General features: G+C 48.1%; 1 protein-coding gene across 1 annotated transcript; it reads right to left on the reverse strand.

The window, feature by feature from the left end:
* Positions 1-244: 244 nt before the first annotated feature.
* On the reverse strand, positions 245-19731 carry TrAtP1_005191 (NRPS; the record flags this gene model as incomplete). The annotated part of the gene is made up of 3 exons (XM_066112614.1): positions 245-7288; positions 7713-16628; positions 16716-19731. 3 exons carry the CDS (start codon positions 19729-19731, stop codon positions 300-302), a joined length of 18921 nt encoding a protein of 6306 aa, XP_065968699.1. The 3' UTR covers positions 245-299.
* Between the last annotated feature and the right edge of the window lie 687 nt (positions 19732-20418).

The raw sequence follows: 20418 nt of genomic DNA on the forward strand, positions 1-20418 counted from the left end.
CCTGTATTCGCCAGGCTGTATGGACTTTGCCGCGGCTGTATGCCCTCAGGCTATATAAGCCCCGGCTGTATATTTTGGCCATTGCATTTTTTAAGCGGGTTTACCAACTCGTATGTTGTATACATCGTAATGCATCTATCTTGTTGTCGCATAGGTCTATCATTACTAACCCATTCACAGTAGAAGAGCTCAACGCATAAAACAATAACTATTCAATTCTAACACTATCGTGTGGACCACTCTATAACTCACACCCCTGAGCAAAAAAGTACTACGACAAGCAGTGCTTATCTTTTGAACTAAATCTCTAGTATTGATGTGCAAACTCCGTCAAGAAACTCCCTAAGCTGTTTCAGATCATAAGAATCCGACCCAGATATCTCGAGAGACCAGTCATCTTTTGTGGGCTTAGCGATGATAAAAATGTCATTGGTCTGTACCAGTCCAGGCTTGGCAACGATATTGAGCTGCGGCCCGTGACCGGAGAAAAGAGCAGGGTTCTCATCGATGTTCTGAAACTGGACGATACAGTTGTATCGTCGTAAGCTTGGAGGCCAATCTGTGCAATCCTGTAGAAGGTTTTTAGACCCTGCAGCTTCATATGCAACACTGCGATGGCGTTGATTCTGGACCTGGCTGATGACATCTTTCAGCAATGTCCCTTGCTGGACCTTTGCTCTAATGGGAACTATGTTTAAGCATGGCCCCATGACATCTTTGAGCTCTGCGCTGAGGGATGAGCGGCCTGAAACAGTGAGCCCAAATACCACATCCATTGCGTGTGTAAATTTAGCTAGAGCATGTGCACATGCAGCGATGAACACCGTGGCGGAAGTCGTGCGATCAATTCTCCCTGGTGCTGGGATAGTCCTGCTCAGCCGCAGTGCCTTTCCCGTAGAATGTTCCAGGTTACGCGGTGTGGGCATTTGTAAAGGCTGGGACTTTTGGAGAAAATCCTTCCAAAATGGGAATGACTTTTCTTCCAGGTATTGGATATGCTTGATGTATCGCGAAAACTGTGGAACTGACGGTGGCAGTTGATGGGACAAGAGAGCGGAGAGAGTGGTTAACAGCGGACCAAGACTCAGTCCATCGTATTGTGCGTGGGCTATTCTTATTGTCAGTCGCACGGGACCCTGATACGATCTCTGGATGTGAAACATGGTAAACGGGTTTCCGAGTTGCAACGGCTGCGAGAGTATTCTCGAATGAAGTTGTGAAGATTCGAGATCTCGCTCCATTGGATGAATACACACAGGGACTTCTATCGCGTCCGAAATGACGTGGAAGAAAGCGCCCTCGTATTGAATAAAGATGGCGCGGAGAATATCGAATTTCTCCCACAGTATTGAACACGCCGTGACCAGCTCCACGTCTGTCATATCGCTGGAGAAGTCAAAGTACATCGCTGCACAGCTCAGAGGGTTTTTTCGCATTGCCATTTCAATGAAATCGGCTTGGACAGTAGTGACAGGATACACATCAGTAAACGATATGATATCGGGGCCCAAAAGTTTCGGCACCGTTTCTAGAAGGGAACTGATGGAAAGTGAGCTGCCAAGAAGAGAAAATGGCAACGTAGCTGTATCATCAATAAGACTTTGACCATCCTCTTCATCCGAACTTTCCAAGTGAATGAGCTCAGAGAGGCTTGATGATGTTAGGATGTCTGCAATAGTAAGCGACAGGCCCTGTTCTCGCGCCGCAACCACCAGCCTCATTGCCTGGATAGAATCACCGCCGACCGTATAAAAGCTGTCATCGAGGTATATGCTGGATGCATCAATATCTAGAATCGATGCCCATAGGTATTGCATTTGCTTTTCTACAGCTGTGACAGGCAGACGCTGTTGTTGGCTCCTCTTCGGATCAAGCGCTGCCAGCTCTTCCGCTGTAAGGGCACCGCCGATTGTTTTGAGTGTCTTGCGGTCAATTTTGCCTGTTACTGTCGTAGGGATGGTAGCAAGAGGTATAAAGACTGAAGGGACCATATACGACGGGACTATTTTGGCCAGCCTCTGCCTTATTTGGCTTGCTATATCGGCAACTCGTGCTTGCGGCTGATCAATCCCGGGCATGCTGATGAACATTGCTAACATAGCGCTACCTCCACGTGGATTTATGATCTCAGCGACAACTCGCACCTCTTGATCTTGGGGAAGCAGTTGTTGTACATGATACTCAACCTCACCAAGTTCCAGCCGCTGGCCGTGAATTTTTGCTTGTGAGTCTTTGCGGCCAACAAAAGTTAGGGCGCCGTCCGTCTGATAGCGTACTATATCTCCTGTTTTGTAAAGGCGCCCCCTTCGGCCGGATATTCCCAATTCTGGTATCCCCTGGAGCAGCCAAGACGGATCATGAACAAACGCAGCTGAAGTGCGTTCTTCGTCATTGAGATAACCTTGACCAACCAATGGGCCTTCTAACCATAACTCTCCTTCAACCCCGATAGGCACGAGATAGTTGCCGTTGCTTGGATCAACCACCCAAGTTCTTTGCCCAACACCTTTGCCGATTGAAACAGCGGAGCCTGAGCTGAACTGGCCAACATTGGCTGCTGTCGCACAAATAGAACACTCTGAGGGACCATAAGCGTTCAATAGCATAGGTATCTCTTTGAAGCGGCTGACATCCGATGGGGACATTGCTTCGCCAGCTAATAACAAGACTTCTAGGCCTGACATCGCCGTTGGATCTACCGTCCGAGCAACTGAAGGTGTCAACGAGACGTGCGAAATTTGATAGCGGCGGAAGCAGCCGGCCAAATCGTTTCGCATTTCTGTCTGAGAGCCTACACAAAGACAGCCTCCATTGCAAAGAGCAAACAGTATACAAGACCACGACATGTCGAACGCATAAGACGCAAAATCTAGGACTCGGCTTGTCGGGCTAAAGCCCAGGCGTCCCGTCTGATGATGTATTGCACTAGCGAAATTCTGATGCGATACTGTAGCTCCCTTGGGCGTACCGGTGCTGCCTGACGTATATACGACATAAAGTAGATCCGTTGGTTTTGCTTTCGTCACTGGGTGCGGCAGCTGAAGGTCGTTTGTGGGAATGCCGTTGGTAAGGATGTCTTCGAAAAATCTTGTGACGTCGAGGAGTTGTATTCCAGCGGCAGCTTCCTGGAGCCGGTAAGCCAGTGCTTTATTCGCGGCTGATGCAAGTATCGCTTTTGGGCGTATCTGTTGTATGATCGACTGGAGCCGGTCTTCTGGTTGGTTGGTATCTACCAAGAAGCAAGCTGCGCCCGTCTTCCAAACGGCATACGCAGTAACTGCTGTCCACATTGACTTTTCGAAACATAGAGGCACTATTACACGTGGCCCAATGCCCATTGCTGTTAATCTAAGAGAGAGACTGTATGCCAATGACTCCAATTCCATATAAGTGAGTTCACCATCCCAAGCGCATATCGCCGGCGCAAATGGCTGTTTTTGCGCTACGGCAGAGACAATGTCATGTATGCAGACCTGCACTGTTTCGGGCACAGATACGTTCCAATTCCAAACAGTCTCGAGATCGCTTTGGGGAATCAAGCTCAAATTCCGGAGTAAAGTTTTTTGATGGGCTTCCTCGCATAAGATTCGGAGGATATGTTCAAACTGCTCTTGCATTCTTGTAATCTTCTCATTGTCCATCACGTTTGAATCATAATTGAGCTTCACAGACAGTCCGTGAGGATTGATGTCGCAGACAACCTCTAGAGCGTAGGTGGACGACACGCCAACTTCTGGTTGGGCCCGAGGAGACTCAAGAGATTTGAAGATGCTGGCTTGACCATCCAAGTTTGCTGGTTGAACTACGAGCAAAGTTTGGAAATTGCAGCTGCGCTCTGCATCTTGGTTTATTTTGCGGATATTTTGAAGCCCCATTTGCTCAAAAGGTATCGAGTCTATGCTCTGTTGCTGTACTTGCGCCTGCAGCTCTTCGATAGTCATGTCTGATTTCTCTGGAAACTGGATCCGGATTGGCACTGTGGCTACAGTTGGACCAGCGATACGTTCTGCTCCTGGTATTGCGGCTTGTCGGCCAGTAACAGTGCAGCCAAATACGACGTCATCTGAGCTCGTGTGTAATTTTTGCAACAGTGCCCACGCAGTCCGAATAAGTGTAGCTGGAGTCACATCTGTATTTGGCCATGTGACATTAGTGATGGCTGTGTGAAGCGCTTTATCCGTTGAAGGAGCATATCCTGGCAAGGGCAGTTGAGGAAAGACGACTGCCTGGGATCCATCAAAGCATCCTTTCCAGAAATTGATAGCGGCGGATTCATCCGTATCATGAATGTGGGAGATGAATCGCTGGAATGGAATATACTGCATTCTTTGTTCGTCTCGATATGCCTTGTCAATTGCATCCAAGACCATTGAAACAAGAAAGTTATCGTATAGTGCGTGATGTATGGTCCACGAAAAAAGACTTCCATCTTCACCGTTTGTTAATCCGAATTGACTAAGTCTTGTTCCAAGTCCCATGGTATCCGAAGCTGATGAGCAAGAAAATGCGTCTAAACTGTTTTCATCTTGCCACTGAATTGGTTCGTCAACGATGGCTTGAACAAGCCCCTGCCCAGGAAGGTTAATGACTCGTGTTCGAAGTATTGGCATTTCCGTTGATACATCTTCACAAGCCTGAATGAATCGTTCGAGATCTATGTCAGGCTGGAGAAGAAACTCAATGTGGGCAATGTAGTTGCCACTCCGCTTCTGCGTCATTGCCAAGAGTCCTTCTTGTAGCGGCGTGCATGGTAACACATCCTCGATCTGACTGCTTGAACCGTTACAGAGCGATGCTGCTTGTTGTTGGGCAAACTTAGTTGTGATTCCCTCTTTAAGAAGAGAAAACGGAGCTATTACTTCCTCCTCGGAGATTTTGTCATTCCACTTCAAGTGCTTGGCTTGGTCACATAATCGGGGCTGCTTGAAAATATCAGCAACAGTCAGAAGCACGCCCTGCTCTCTAGCCATTGCCACAAGCCTCATAGCTTGTATCGAATCGCCAATGCGAAGAAAGCTGGTGTTTGCATCAATAAGAATAGAATCGACATTTAATACCGATGCCCATAGTTGTCGCAGACGTCTTTCTCCAGCAGTAAGTGGCGTTTTTGACTCATCTGTCTGTGGTGAGACGTGCAATGCCGCTATATCTTCTATAGCCAGCCGATTGCCCATTTCGCGCAGAGCCTTTCTATCAGACTTCCCAGTTGCTGTCATCGGAATAGCAGTAAGCGGCACAAACGCAGCGGGAACCATGTAGGATGGAACCCTGTCAGCAAGTCGGCTGTCCAAATTCGCCAATAATGTCGTAAAATCTGTATCTTCATGGATGGATGGTTTCAGATAGATGAACGCAATCAGTATCTGGCTGGTCGAATTACGAGGAGTGACCACTTCAGCTATGACCTGAAGACCCTCGTTGCTCGGAAGTAGCTCCTTGACATGGTGCTCAACCTCTGCCAGTTCCACACGCTGACCTCTTATTTTCGCCTGCGAGTCTTTTCGTCCAATAAAAACAAGCTCGCCGTTTGCGTTATATCGCACCAAATCTCTTGTTTTGTATAGGCGGCCACGCCTCCCAGATACACTTCTTGAGCCTTGTAATAGCCAGGTAGGATTGTCAGTGAATGCCGCCGAGGTCTGCCCGTTCTGATCGTTGAAATAACCATGGCCTACTAATGGACCTTCTAGCCATAGCTCTCCTTCAGTACCAATAGGCATCAGGCGACTTCCTGTTTGCTGGTCGACGACCCATGTTCGTAGTCCACGTCCTCTACCAATTGGAGGCTCAGTCTTATTTGCATCAGTAATGACTGAAACAGTACTGCAAGGAGTGCATTCTGCAGGTCCATAAATATTCACAACATGCAAATTATCCAGTGACGAGAAATACTCGGCATCATTCGGACTCAGAGCTTCTCCCGCCAGAGCTAGAACATCGACGTTTGACAGGCTTTGTAAGTCAACCGATCGTGCAAGCGATGGGGTCAGCTGGATGTAGCTAACGTTGTATTTCTCAATGCAAGCGGCAAGATCGTTGTGCATCTCTTCTTGTGAGCCAATACAGAGGCATCCACCGGTATAAAGAGTGAATAAAAAGTTGAACCAAGACATGTCAAAAGCATAAGAGGCGAAATCGAGGACTCTTCCGTCAGGCTTGAAGCCGAGTGTCTCTACGTCTTCTACCAGAGTGGACGCGATATTCTGATGAGATATTAAGACACCTTTTGGCAAACCCGTGCTTCCTGACGTAAAGACAGCGTATAACAGGTCAGAGGGCTGGACAGTCACATGCTCTAAGCTCTGAGACTGAGAGGTTTCGGCTTCCATCAAAGCGTCCAAGAATGCTGTGCTGATGATGACTACTTTGGTGGATTGGTCGGCTACTTCCATGGCAATGTCTTTATTTGTAGCAGATGCGAGAATGACATTGGACTGGACTTGCTGTACTATGCTTCGCAGCCGATGCTTTGGTTGATTGACATCTAAAGCAACAGAAGCAGCCCCGAGCTTCATGACCGCGAACATAGCAACAGGCATGAGGACAGACTTTTCGATGCAAAGGGGTACTACAACACCAGGTTTAAAGCCTTCTCTCATCAGGTGTGCAGCTAGTCGTGATGACAGTAGCTCAAGCTCTCCGTATGAAAGCTGTCCATCCCACGCATGGATGGCCGGCGCATTGGGCTGTTTGCGCGCCGTTTGAGACAGTAGGCTGTCGACACACGTCTCATTTAGGGGCGGAACAGCGGCGTTCCACTTCCAAATATCTTCTATGTCCTGCTCACTGGAGATTTGAACCTCGTTCAGCTTTAGTCCCTGCTGGCTCGAGGCGCATACTAAACGCAACATGTGCTCGAATTGGTTCACTATTCGCTTAGCCTCTTGCGGTTGGACTATTCTTGAATCAAAGCTCAACATCAGAGCAAGACCTTCTTGCTGTAGGACGCAAACGAGTTCTAGTGCATATGTAGAAAATGCACTGGCTTGGCTGCTGTCTTGTTCCGCCATGTCGACAGGCTTGAAGACTGCCTCCGGAATCTGCTCTATTTCCGATGGCTGGATGACAAGCAACGTTTGGAAATCACATCCCTGCTGTGCTTCAGGGCTGACCTTGCGTATCTCTTGAAGACCAATGTGCTCATATGGTATGGACTCAACCGATTGCCGCTGCATATCCTCTAAAAGACGTGATACGTGGATGTTCGGATCCAGCGTGGCGCGAACAGGCACTGTGGCGATGAGGGGCGCCGCGATTTGCTCCACGCCTGGAACGGGTATTTGCCTTCCTGTTACCGTAGTGCCAAATACGACATCGTCCGAGTCAGTGAAAATTCCTTGGGCTAAAGCCCAGGCAGCCTTGATTGCAGTGGAAGCTGTGACATTTGTTTTGGGGAAACCGATAGATGAAATCTCATGTCGAAGGAGAGTATCTGCTCGAGGTATATGCGCCAAGGATGACAAGTGAGGGAATATAGCCGGGCGACCCCCCCTCAAATTGATGCTGCCAGAAGTGAATTGCTGCAGAATTGTCTGCCTCTTGGATATATTGGATATATCTCTGAAATGCGACTGTCGTTGGATCCTCTCCTCCATTGTACGCCTTCTGGATTGCATCCAACATCATGCCGAATGACCATCCGTCGTATAAAGCATGGTGAATTGTCCAATGAAACTGCGTAATTGTACCTTCATGGTGTAATCCAAACGAACTGAGCTTTGTACCAAGACCTATATGATCTTGTTGGAGATTCCATTGTACACGCTCGTCAACTACTACCTGGACAAGTCCTTCTCCGGGTAGGTTGATGATCCGCGTCCTAAGGATGGGAAAGGAATCAACCACTCGTTCACAAGCGGCCTTGAATCTCTCTAAATCGATCTCTGGCTCTAGACTATAGACGTTTCGGGAGATGTAGTCTCCAGAATGCTTCTCGGTCATGGCTAGAAGCCCCTCTTGCAACGGTGTGCATGGGAATATGTCTAGAATCTGTGTAGCTTGCACATTACAAAGAGACGCTGCCTGCTGCGCTAGAGTGGAGCGATTGATGCTTTCGCTGAGAAGCGTGAAAGGTGTAATATCTGTTGTGATCATATCACTCTCTCCCTTCATCAATTGCGCCAAGTCGGATAGCTCTGGATGCTCGAAAATATCCGTTACTGTCAAAGCCAAGTCTTGTTCTCTAGCCGCTGCAACAAGTCGCATTGCTTGGATCGAGTCTCCTCCGATTCTTAGAAAGCTGTCATCTGCACTGATACTTGAAGCATCAATTCCGAGGACTGTTGACCATAAAGCTTGGAGCCTCTTTTCTGACGTCGACTGAGGCTCTCTATATGACCTTTGCCTTTGTGGCTGCATTGCCGCAAGCTCCTCCAGAGTTAGCTTACTAACAATCTCTCGCAGCGCCTTTCTATCTGTCTTTCCAGTCCCTGTCATAGGCATCGCTGGAACAGGAATGAAAGCTGATGGAACCATGTATGATGGTATCTTCTTTGATAGCTGCTCTTGTAACGGCTCTGCTAAAGCTGAAACTTGGGCTTTTAGCTTTTCATCTGTTGCTATCTCCATATCGAAGCCTGGAAGGCAGATGAACATGACCAAGAGGGCATTGTCACTGCATTTGGGAACAATTATCTCTGCAATAAGGCGTACATCCTCGCCGTTATTGAGAAGGTGCTGGCGCGCATGGTGTTCCACTTCACTGAGTTCAACTCGCTGGCCTCTTATCTTGACTTGGGAATCTTTGCGGCCACAAAAGATTAGCGTGCCATCTGAATCATAGCGCACTAGATCTCCAGTCTTGTAGAGCCGCCCTCGTCTGCCAGATACACCAGGTGCCCCTCGAAGTAACCAAACTGGGTCATCCTCGTATGTAGCTAGAGTTTGTCTGTCGTCAAGATACCCTTGGCCCACTAGAGGGCCTTCAAGCCAGAGTTCTCCTTCAACTCCAATAGGAACCAATTTTTGACCGTTTTGAGGATCGACAATCCAAGTACACTGTCCCTGCCCGTTGCCAATCTGTGGCGGCAATGTGAGGTCCGTGATAACGGCCGCTGTGCTGCAGGGAGTGCACTCTGAAGGGCCATAGATATTCACGATTCTACCTACATCGGCACATCGGGTAACATCAGACAGTAGCAGACCCTCCCCACCAAAGGCCAAGACATCCAGCCGGGAAAGGACTGATGCATCAATAGTCCTCGCCAGCGAAGGTGTGAGGAAGGCGTATGAGATTCGGTGTTTCCGCAGGCAGCCAGCAAGATCATTTTGTAGTTCGCTCTTTGGCCTAATGCAAAGGCATCCCCCGGCATAAAAGGTAAAGAGATAGTTTGTCCATAGCATATCAAAGGCATAGGATGCAAAGTCAATGACGCGGCTTGTTGAGTTGAAGTCAAACACACTCATTTGGTGTTTCATGGCGCTTGCAAAGCTTTGATGCGACACTCTCGCTCCTTTGGGCACGCCCGTACTTCCTGACGTAAATATTATGTATAAAGAATGTGATGGGCGGCCTAGATCTTCCAAAGCTCGCAAGTCTGCAGTGGTTTCTGCTGTAGTACGCAAAAGCCCAATGGTTTCTTTGCAGACGATGTGTACTTGCACTTCTGTTTCACTCAGCTGAGATGCTAGTGTTGCGTTTAAAGCCGAAGAAAGAATAACTTTTGGCTGGACTTGGCGGATGATGACTTTCAGTCTCTCTTCCGGCTGGCTGCTATCCATTGCAACAGAGGTTGCTCCCGCTTTCATGACACCAATGATGGCTACTGGCATCCACATGGATTTCTCAAACAATAGAGGCACAGGCATATTTGGCTTAATTCCGGCTTGGACGAGCTGGATTGCTACCTGGTTAGAAAGGTGGTCAAGCTCTTTATATGTTAGTGTTCCGTCCCATGCATCGACTGCCAAAGAATTTGGATGCTTGGCTATAGTTTCAGCGATGAGATTGTGCACACATGCGTCCAATGTCTCGGGAACTGTTGCGTTCCACTTCCAGATATCTTGTACATCTTGGGTCGTTGTGAGATCAAGGTCATCAAGCTTTCTTTGTGTTTGCTCTTCAGAGCAGACCAGTTGCAAGACGTGTTCAAATTGCTCTGCTATCCTCTGCACACGGTCGGCTGCTACGATCGTTGAGTCGAAGCTAAGGCGTATGTTGACGCCTTGATCTTGAAGCCCACAAATGACGAGCAGCGGATATGTGCTGAGATTTCTCAGCCAAGCATCATCATCGGATGTTGTTTCAAATAGCTTGGTTGATAGTTGACTTTGGCCTTCTGGCTGGATAACAAGTAAAGTGGAAAAGTCGCAGGCATACTCTGATTCCTGGCTCACTCGGCGGATTTCTTGGAGGCCGATTTGTTCATAAGGCAGAGAGTTTACTGCCTGCTGCTGTACTTCGTGAAGGTAGTCTCCCACTGTCTGTACACTGGGGTTTAGGACTATTCGCACAGGAGTTGTCGCAATAGTTGGTCCTGCTATCTGTTCAATCCCAGGAACTGGAAGCTGTCGACCAAGAGCAATAGTACCGAACAAAACATCGCTTGATCCCGTGCAAGAGCCTTGTACAAGAGCCCAAGCCGCGCGAATAGCTGTGGACGCTGTGATATCAGTCTCAGGCCACTGGACATTGATAATTTCCCGATCAATAACAGCAGCAACTCGCGGCTTCTGCACCGAAGGGCGAGGTGGGAAAGGTGATGCACGAATGCCTTTAAACTGAGCTTGCCAGAAATCATGTGCTGCCCCTCTGTCAATATTTTGGAGGTGGCGGATGAATGCTTGGAAGGGGGTAGTCGAAAACTGCCTTTTGCCTTCATATGCACTGGAAATGGCGTTGAGCAGGAGGGGAAATGTCCAGCCATCATACAGAGCATGGTGAATCTCCCACGAAAAACGGACGGAAGAATCTTTGCCTACAGTTAGACAAAATTGCGTGAGCTTCCTGCCGAAACCCGTACTTCCCGCCTCATTTGTCTGCCACTGAATGGTTTCGTCAATGATTACTTGTACCAGCCCTTTGCCAGGTAGATCCACGATACGAGTTCGGAGGATAGGAAATGCATCAAAAACAGTCTCACATGCCTCCTTGAATCTTTCTGTGTCTGTTCCTGGTTGTAGCGTGTACTCGTTTTGAGAGACGTAGTCACCGAATTCCTTTTCAGTTAATGCTAAAAGCCCCTCCTGTAGGGAAGTACAGGGGAACACATCCTGAATTTGAGCTGATTCAACCCCGCATAATGCTGCTACAGCGCGTCGAATTTCGTCCTCACTGAGCCCCACGTTGAGCAGGGAGAATGGCTGTATTTGATCGTCTAGCTCGGCGCACTCTACAGTTGTAGCCACTTGAGCAAGCTCCCAAAGCTGGGGATGCTTGAAAATGTCGGCAACTGTAATAGATAGGCCTTCTTCTCTTGCTGCTCTGACGAGCTTGATAGCTTGGATTGAATCGCCGATGCGAAGAAAGCTGTCGTCAAGACCGATCTGCGAGCTACTAATCTCAAGTATCTCTGCCCATAGATGTTGCATTTTCCTTTCCGTTGGTGTGCGTGGCTCCCGCTTTTGTTGTTGACCAAAGGCGAATACTTCTTCTATTGTCATGTTGCCTCCAATTTCGCGGAGCTTTTTTCTGTCCATCTTTCCAGTTGTAGTCATTGGAAGAGAACTCAGTAGAATAAACGCTGATGGAATCATATACGAAGGGATGGTATTGCCAAGAGCGCCTTGTAATTTTGCTATTTCGCCAAGAATCTCACCTTGTTCAGCTTCAGAGCCTACTGTTAGAAAAGCAATCAGTACTTGGTTTGAGCCATCGCGCGGCGTTATAATCTCTGCCACAACTTGCAAGTCTCGATATTCTTGCAATTGCCTCTGGATGTGGACCTCAACTTCACCAAGCTCCAAACGTTGGCCACGAATCTTGGCTTGCGAATCCTTACGGCCGACAAAGATCAATGATCCGTCGGAGTTGTACCGTACCAAGTCACCTGTCTTGTAGAGGCGACCTCGCCTACCACAGTGCCCTGGTACTTCGTTCAATAGCCAAGGCGGATCACTGACGAATGCATCTGCTGTTCGCTCATCGTCAAGATATCCAAGGCCAACTAACGGGCCTTCTAACCAAAGCTCTCCCTCGACACCGACAGGCACGAGGAGGTTTGGATTCTTAGGGTCAACGATCCATGTACATTGCCCAACTCCTTTCCCAATAATCGGCAAGCCTAAATCATTATGCCTAAGATTTGCCGCTGTAGCACAAACGCTACATTCTGCAGGACCATACGCGTTGATCAGATTTCTAACTCTAACGCAACGCTCGATATCGGAAGACTGTAAGCCTTCGCCGGCAAGGATCAGGGTGTCAAGCGCAGATAATACTTCCACGTCAACTGTGCGTGCAAGCGAGGGCGTGAGCTGAGCAAAAGAGATATTGTACCGCTGTAGACAGCCTGCGAGATCATTTTGCATCTCATAGTAAGAGCCAATACAGAGACATCCTCCAATACACAAAGTAAAAAGGAAGTTGGACCACGCCATGTCAAAAGCGTAAGATGCAAAGTCAAGCACTCTGCTTTCTGGAGTGAACCCGAGGTGGTGACTCTGGTGCTTGATAGCGCTGGCAAAATTCTGATGAGAGATCTGCGCTCCCTTCGGGATTCCGGTACTTCCTGACGTGAAGACTATGTAAAGCAAATCAGAGGGCCTTGCAGTTGATGCAGGAGATTGGTTCGTTGTTCCAACAGGACTGATACGCAATGCCTCTAACGCCGACTTGCTCACAGCTTCGATGTGTGCGGTGTCACTAAGATGAGATGCCATTGACTCATTCTGAGCCGATGAAAGGATTAATTTCGGTCTGATTTGACTGATAATAGTCCTCAATCGTTCTTCAGGCTGATTGATGTCCATAGCAACGCAGCAGCCGCCGGCCTTCATAACAGATAGCATGGCAAGGGGCATGAACATTGATTTCTCAAAGAGCAGTGGCACTGGTACATTCCGGCCGACTCCAAGCTGTATCAGTCGCTCGGATAAACGCGTTGAAAGCTCACCCAACTCTTTATAGGAGATTTCGCCATCCCAGGCGCATATTGCTGGTGCAGATGGTTGCCTTTCTATAGTCTCTGCAATTATATTGTGTATACACAACTCCACTGCGTCAGGAACCGCGCTATTCCACGCCCAGATATCTTGGAGGTCCTGATTACAGGCGACTTCAAGGTCGCCGATCGTTGTTTGACGGCAATCTTCAGAACAAAGTAGCCGCACAAAATGCTCAAATTGTTCAGCTATCCTCTGTACTCGTTCAGCTCCAATTACTGCGGAGTCAAAGTTCAAGGTTATTGAGACTCCCGAATCGTCAAAGCCAAAGATCAGCTCCAAGGCATAAGTGGAAAATACATCTGCTTGGTCTTTAAGCTCATTTTGTGCCTGGGGTGAGATGGTTTTGAGAATTTTATTCCGAGGAATGGTCAGTTCCGCTGGCTGTATTACAAGCAAAGCTTGGAAGCTGCAACCAAGTTCCGCCTCTTGACCAAGTTTTCGAATTTCTTGAAGACCAAACTGTTCGTACATCATAGATTCAGCCGCCTGTGTCTGTATTTTCTCAAGCTGTTCTTCAACTTGCAGACTGGATTCTAGTACTACCCGTACGGGGACAGTCGCAATTGTCGGTCCAGCTACTCTCTCAATTCCCACCAGTGCAGCCTGCCGGCCTGCAACCGTTACTCCAAAGACAACATCATCGACTGCTGTATATGTTGACTGTACAAGAGACCATGCGGTGCGAATAACGGTAGAAGGTGTGATATCGTTTGATGGCCATGACAGATTCGTAATTCCATGTTCCAAGATGCTGTCCACCCGGGGAACATAAGATGGAGAAGGAGATACCGGGAATATAGCTGCCTCGCATCCTTGAAAGTGCGTTTGCCAGTACTGTCGAGATGCCGCAACGTCAATGTTTTGAATATGACGAATGAATGGCTGGAGTGAAAGTGGCCAAGGGTATGGTTCATTCCGAGACAATAGCCCTTCAAGTGCGTCCAGCAGAAGGTGAAACGACCACCCGTCGTATAAGGCGTGGTGAATGAGCCAGGTAAAGGTAGTCGTACCGTCGTCCTTGGTAGTAATATTAATAGCGTTGAGTCTTGTACCAAGTCCCATTCTAGCGTCTGAGTGCTCTTTAGTCCACAGTGCTGGCTCTTCAACAATAACCTGGACGAAACCTTGGCCGGGCAGATACACGACTCGAGTTCGCAGAATAGGAATATTTGTAGCCATTTCCTCAAATGCTATCCTAAGAGCACTTGGATCTATCGACTCTGGCAGCTCGAACTCGTTGCGTAAGATGTATTGCCCTGATTGCTTCTCGGTCATGGCTATCAAGCCTTCCTGCAGTGGCGAACAAGGAAATATGTCATGTACCTGTTCAGGCTGGATAGCGCAGAGAGATGCCGCTATCTGTATGGCAGTTTCGACATCAATCTTAGACTGCAGGAGAGAAAAAGGCCGGACTTGTTCGTCGACTGGAGAATCCATATCGTTGAAGCTGAGCTTTGCCACCTTCGAAAGATCACCAAGGCGTGGCTGTTTGAAGACATCTTCAACTGAGAACAGGAGACCAGAGCTTCTCGCCATACCGACTAGTCTCATAGCCTGAATTGAATCGCCACCAATGCGTAGGAAGCTGTCATCTGTGCTGATTTCTTCTGGATCAATACCAAGAATAGTCGCCCACATGTTACACATCTGCTCTTCGGCTTCTGTGCTGGGCGGCTTTCTCTCAGCTTGTGAGTTTTGTTGGAACTCCAACAACGTTTTCAAAGTGATCTCACTACCAATTCTCTTCAAGACTTTCCTGTCAATTTTGCCTGTGGGAGTCAAAGGTAAAGTTGCAATCGGCACAAACGCAGAAGGGATCATATATGACGGAAGAATCTCAGTCAAATGCCGGTCGACTTCACTCTTGATTTGCTGAACGATGAGCTTCAGCTCGTTGGTGGTGGCGTCATCCTTGACACCAGAAGCGCAAACAAACAACACCATTATCTCGCCATTTCCATCGAGAGGGACAACCACCTCAGCTTTTATCTGTATGCTGCCATATTCACTGGGTAGTAACTTGGCAATATGATATTCCACTTCGCCGAGCTCAATTCTTTGTCCTCTAATCTTCACTTGGCTATCTTTGCGCCCAGTGAAAATAAGCGCGCCATCGGCAGTATACCGCACAAGATCTCCTGTCTTGTAAAGACGTCCTTTTCTGCCAGGCGCAGTCCGCGATCCGCTTAGAAGCCAGGCGGGGTCTTGCATAAACGCAGCCGCTGTTTGCTCCTCGTTATTAAAATAGCCTTGGCCAACTAGCGGGCCTTCTAGCCATAATTCACCTTCGACGCCAATAGGGACGAGTTTTGTTTGGTCTTCTGGATCGACTACCCATGTGCACTGGCCAATGCCCCGTCCAATCGGTGGCAGGCCTTTGGTATGAGTCTTCAGATTTGACGCTGTTCCACATACAGAACATTCCGCAGGGCCGTACGCATTCAGAAGCTTTTTTGCAACAGAGGCGTGATCGACGTCTGTCATGGAGAGCCCTTCTCCAGCCAGAAGAAGAACATCCAACCGCGAAAGAACGGTAGAATCGATGGTCCTGGCAAGCGAGGGAGTTAATTGGATGAAGGTGATCTGATATCTTTTCAAGCAACCTGCGAGGTCGTCTCGCATTTCGCCCTGCGATCCGATGCAAAGACAGCCACCAGTACACAGCGTGAATATAAAGTTCGACCATGCCATATCAAAGGCGTAAGAGGCAAAATCAAGCACCTGACTTGATGAATTAAAGCCGAGCTCAGTCTGCTGGTGTTTTACAGCACTTGAAAAGTTCTGATGCGAAATCTTGACTCCTTTTGGGGTACCCGTGCTGCCCGATGTGTAGACAACGTATAATAGATCCAGAGGCGACTGCGATACCATGATATCTCTCATACCTTCTTGCGAAGTAATGTGAGAACCAGCACTCAGGGTGTCTAGTGTTGCTTCGCTTATGACTTCCACCTCGACAGGAGCATCGCTCAATCGAGTGGCCAAGGCTGCATTATCGGTGGACGAGAGGATGATATGCGGGTTAACCTGGCGTATTATCGTCCGCAGCCGTTCTTCTGGCTGATTAATGTCAAGTAGTAGTGAAGCCGCGCCCGCCTTCATCACAGAAAGCATTGCGACTGCTGTCCACATGGACTTTTCGAAGCATAAAGGGACGAGCACGTTTGCATGCACTCCTTTGTTTGCAAGATATAGTGCAAGTCTCGAAGCAATAGAATCAAGTTCCCCGTAGGTCAATACTCCATCCCAAGCCCGTATTGCTGTCGAGTTTGGTTGCTGGATTGCCATTTTCTCGATACTCTTGTGAATCAGACCGTCTACCGTTTCTGGCAGCTGCGCATTCCAACTCCAAATCTCCTGCAAGTCATTGTTGCTAAGGATGTTGAGTTCATGCAACTTCTTTGCTCGCATTTCTTCATCGCAAATCATCCGTACTATATGCTCAAATTGCGTGACAAGTCTCCCTGATTCTGCCCTACTAATAGTGGACGAGTCAAAGCTGATGCTGACATGTAAGCCATCCTCTAAGAGAGTGCATATAAGCTGTAGAGCATAAGTATTGAAACCATTCAATGCGCCCGTGTGTTCGGATACTAATTCAAAAATTTCACTTTGATCTGTAACCAGTCCAGGCGGCTGCACCACGAGGAGAGTTTGGAAGTTGCAACCGCGTTCTGCATCTTGGCTAACCTTGCGGATTTCCCGTAGGCCAATCTGCTCGTATGGGATTCCGTCTATTGACTGCTGCTGGACTAGCTGCAATAGCTCATTCAGAGTCTGATTAGACTCCCAAACAACTCGAACAGGGACGGTAGCAATAGCGGGCGCTGCCATTTTCTCAATGCCCAAAACCGCTGCCTGCCGACCGGTCACAGTGGCACCAAAAGCAACGTCGCTTGAACCTGTATAAGCTCCCTGAAGCATTGCCCAGGCCGTTCTAATAGCGGTAGATGCTGTGATATCTGTTTTCGTCCAGGTTATATTTGCGAAGCGATGTTCGATGATTTCGTCAACATTCGGTGAATATGCTGGCGAAGGAGTGGCCGGGAAAATTGTGGCTTGCGACAACTGATAGTATTTATCCCAGTGATCGAAAGCTGCTTTCTTGTCTATGTTTTGAATGTAGTGGATAAATCTCTGAAACGGCACTGTCTCGACCTTTTCTCCTTGGTATGCTTTTTCAATGGCATCCAACATCAGAGGTACCGACCATCCATCATAGAGTGCATGATGCATCTTCCACTTAAAAACAGTTCCAAGGCCGCGATCAATACTCAAATAAAATCGAGTCAACTTATCGCCAAGCGCCATGGATGTACTTGGTACATTATAATCCTTATTATCAGTTGATTCCCATGAGATAGTCTCATATAGAATCGCCTGTACAAGCCCAATACCAGGCAAGTCAAAGATTCGCATCCGCAGGATGGGCAGAATGGCGACAGCATCTTCGCAAGCCTTTTTGAACCTGTCTATGTCTAATCCAGGCCGAAGTGTAAAGTTCCTTTCCGATGTATAATCGCCTGGCCGCTTCACTGTCATGGCAAGTAGCCCTTCTTGTAATGGGGTGCAGGGTACGATGTCTTGAATTTGAGCAGCATCAAGGCCACACAGGGACGCGACTTGCTGCCGGGCATCATGCAAGTTTACTCCATTTCCAAGGAGGGAAAAGGGGGCTACTGGTTCATTGGCCGGCTTAGCTTCGTGATCGAAGTTGTTCATCAGCCGAGCAAGGTCAAATAGACGAGGCTGTTTAAATATGTCGGCCACTGTTAGAACCAACCCCTCCTGGCGTGTAATTCCGACAAGCTTCATGGCTTGGATAGAGTCACCACCGATGTGAAGGAAATTATCATCGAGGCTGATTGCTGAGGCCTCGATTCCTAGCACTGTGGCCCACCAACTTTGCATCTTTTCTTCAGCCTCGGTTCTAGGCGCCTGAAATTCGGTCTGTCGTGTGGGATGAAGCGCTGCCAGCTCAACAGTCGTGAAACTGCTGCCGATTTCATGCAAGACTTTCCGATCTGTTTTCCCTGTTGCTGTCATCGGGATATCTTTTATGGGAATGTATGCGGAGGGTATCATGTATGATGGCACCACTTGAGCAAGGAGTCCGTCAACTCCCTGCGTTAGAGTCGCCACAGATGCCTTTAGAGCGTCTTTATCTTTGCTTTCAAATTCATCGATGCAGATAAATATGGCAAGAATTGCACTGCTGGAATTTTGTGGTTTTATCACTTCGGCCACCAGCTGACAACTTCCGTGTAGTAAACGTCTGACATGGTATTCCACTTCACCAAGCTCTACCCGTTGGCCGTTAATCTTCACTTGGGCATCTTTTCTGCGGATGAACATGAATGTACCGTCTTCATTCTGGCGCACAATATCACCAGTCTTATACAGACGGCCATGACGGCCGGCCTTTGACGGCACACCGCTCAAAAGCCATGACGGATCAATCACGAAGACAGATGAAGTCTTCTCTTCATCGTTGAGATATCCTTCCCCTACGAGCGGGCCTTCAAGCCACAGCTCGCCCTCTTCTCCTATAGGCACCAGACGACTCTCATCAGTCAAGTCTACCACCCAAGTGCATGCACCATGGCCCCTGCCAATTGGCGGATGCAGCATTTGGTCTTTCTGAATGACCGAAGCAGTAGCATGCGGAGTGCACTCTGCAGGACCGTAAGCATTAATGATTTTCTTCGGCAGTGAAATCTTCTCCGCATGAGAGGCGGTCAGGACCTCTCCGCTAGTTACTAGAATGTCTAGCTGAGATAAAGCTTCCGAGGAAACGATGTGTGTGAGAGAAGGCGTAAGATGGGCAAAATTGACTCTATATCGTTGTATACAAGCCGCTGGGTCATTGCGCATCTCCTCATGTGACCCTATACATAGGCAGCCTCCACAGCATAGTGTGAAGATGAAGTTGAACCAAGCTATGTCAAAGGCATAAGAGGCGAAATCTAGTACCCGGCTCGTTGGACTGAAGCACAACTTTTCGCTCTGGTAGTGTAAAGCACTGGCGAGGTTTCCGTGGCTTAGTTTTGCTCCTTTGGGCACGCCCGTACTTCCTGACGTAAATACTAGATAAAGTAGATCCGAAGGATTTACGGGCGGCAGTATTGGCTTATGGTCCGTTCCAGAACCCATTTGTGTGAGATCCCCATTGAGAATGCTGGATTTATCGACCACTTGAAGCGGGATGTCATCTCCAGCTACTCGGGAGGCTTTAACCCTGTTTGGGAATGATGAAAGAATGACTTTTGGCTGCACTTGCTTTACAATGCCTCGGAGCCGCTCCTCTGGTAGGGTCACATCAAGTGCAACGCATGCGGCTCCAGCCTTAAAAACGGCAAGCATGGCCACAGGCATCCATACTGATTTCTCAAAGCAGAGAGGAACAATCCCCTGCCCAAGGCTGAGGGCGTTCAGCTGGCATGCCAGGGCCGTTGAGAGCTCATCCAACTCCCTATACGTCAACTCGCCGTCCCAAGCACAAACGGCTGGCTCATCCGGCTGCTCTCGAGCTACTTTCGAAATAATATCGTGTATGCATATCGGTATTGATCTTGGAACAATGGCGTTCCACTCCCAGATTTTCTGTAAATCTTCATTGCTCGCCATGATATGATAAGAGGTGTAGGGCTTTGTGGTATGAAAGCCAAGTGACGAATATGTTTTGTCAAGTGAACTGAGACAAATTGAAAAGGCAATCTGATTATTCGCTGCAAATTGCTCCTGCTTCCCTCTGGCAATTCGACTAACTAATAGATCATATACATTTTCCACGAAAATTGGCAGGACACCATGTGTATGACATATTGGCCGCCACTAACTTCGGGTAACTACCATATTAGTTAATCTTGCCCACTGGCCGGCAATCCTAAGACTATCGATCTTTGGCACGTTGCGTTCTTTGCATCCTTGTTCGGATCAAGCAGGGAGCTCCTTTCGGATTCTTTTAGGATCAGCCTAAGAAATGGGGGAACATGGCATATTGGTAGAACCCAACCCCTAAAAGGTTAATATGTAATATACCGCTACTATTGAAATACTATATCACAACATCCAATCCGTGTTCATCGCATGTAAGCAATGCGTGATGATTACATTTTGCTGACCGGGTATCTCGCTTTGACGTTTACACAGATACTCCGTGCGAGAAAAAATAGACGGCCTACTGTACTCGATATTAGCTCGCACGAATTAGTAGAGCACAAGGGTGTGACGGAATACTTTGCCGGGGCCAAGATTTGGTTGCCCAATGTATAATATGTACCCAAAAAATGGCTGTACTCACTACTTTTTTAG

This window comes from Trichoderma atroviride, chromosome 2 (assembly GCF_020647795.1).
Source record: "Trichoderma atroviride chromosome 2, complete sequence".
Taxonomy (NCBI): Eukaryota; Fungi; Ascomycota; class Sordariomycetes; order Hypocreales; family Hypocreaceae; genus Trichoderma; species Trichoderma atroviride.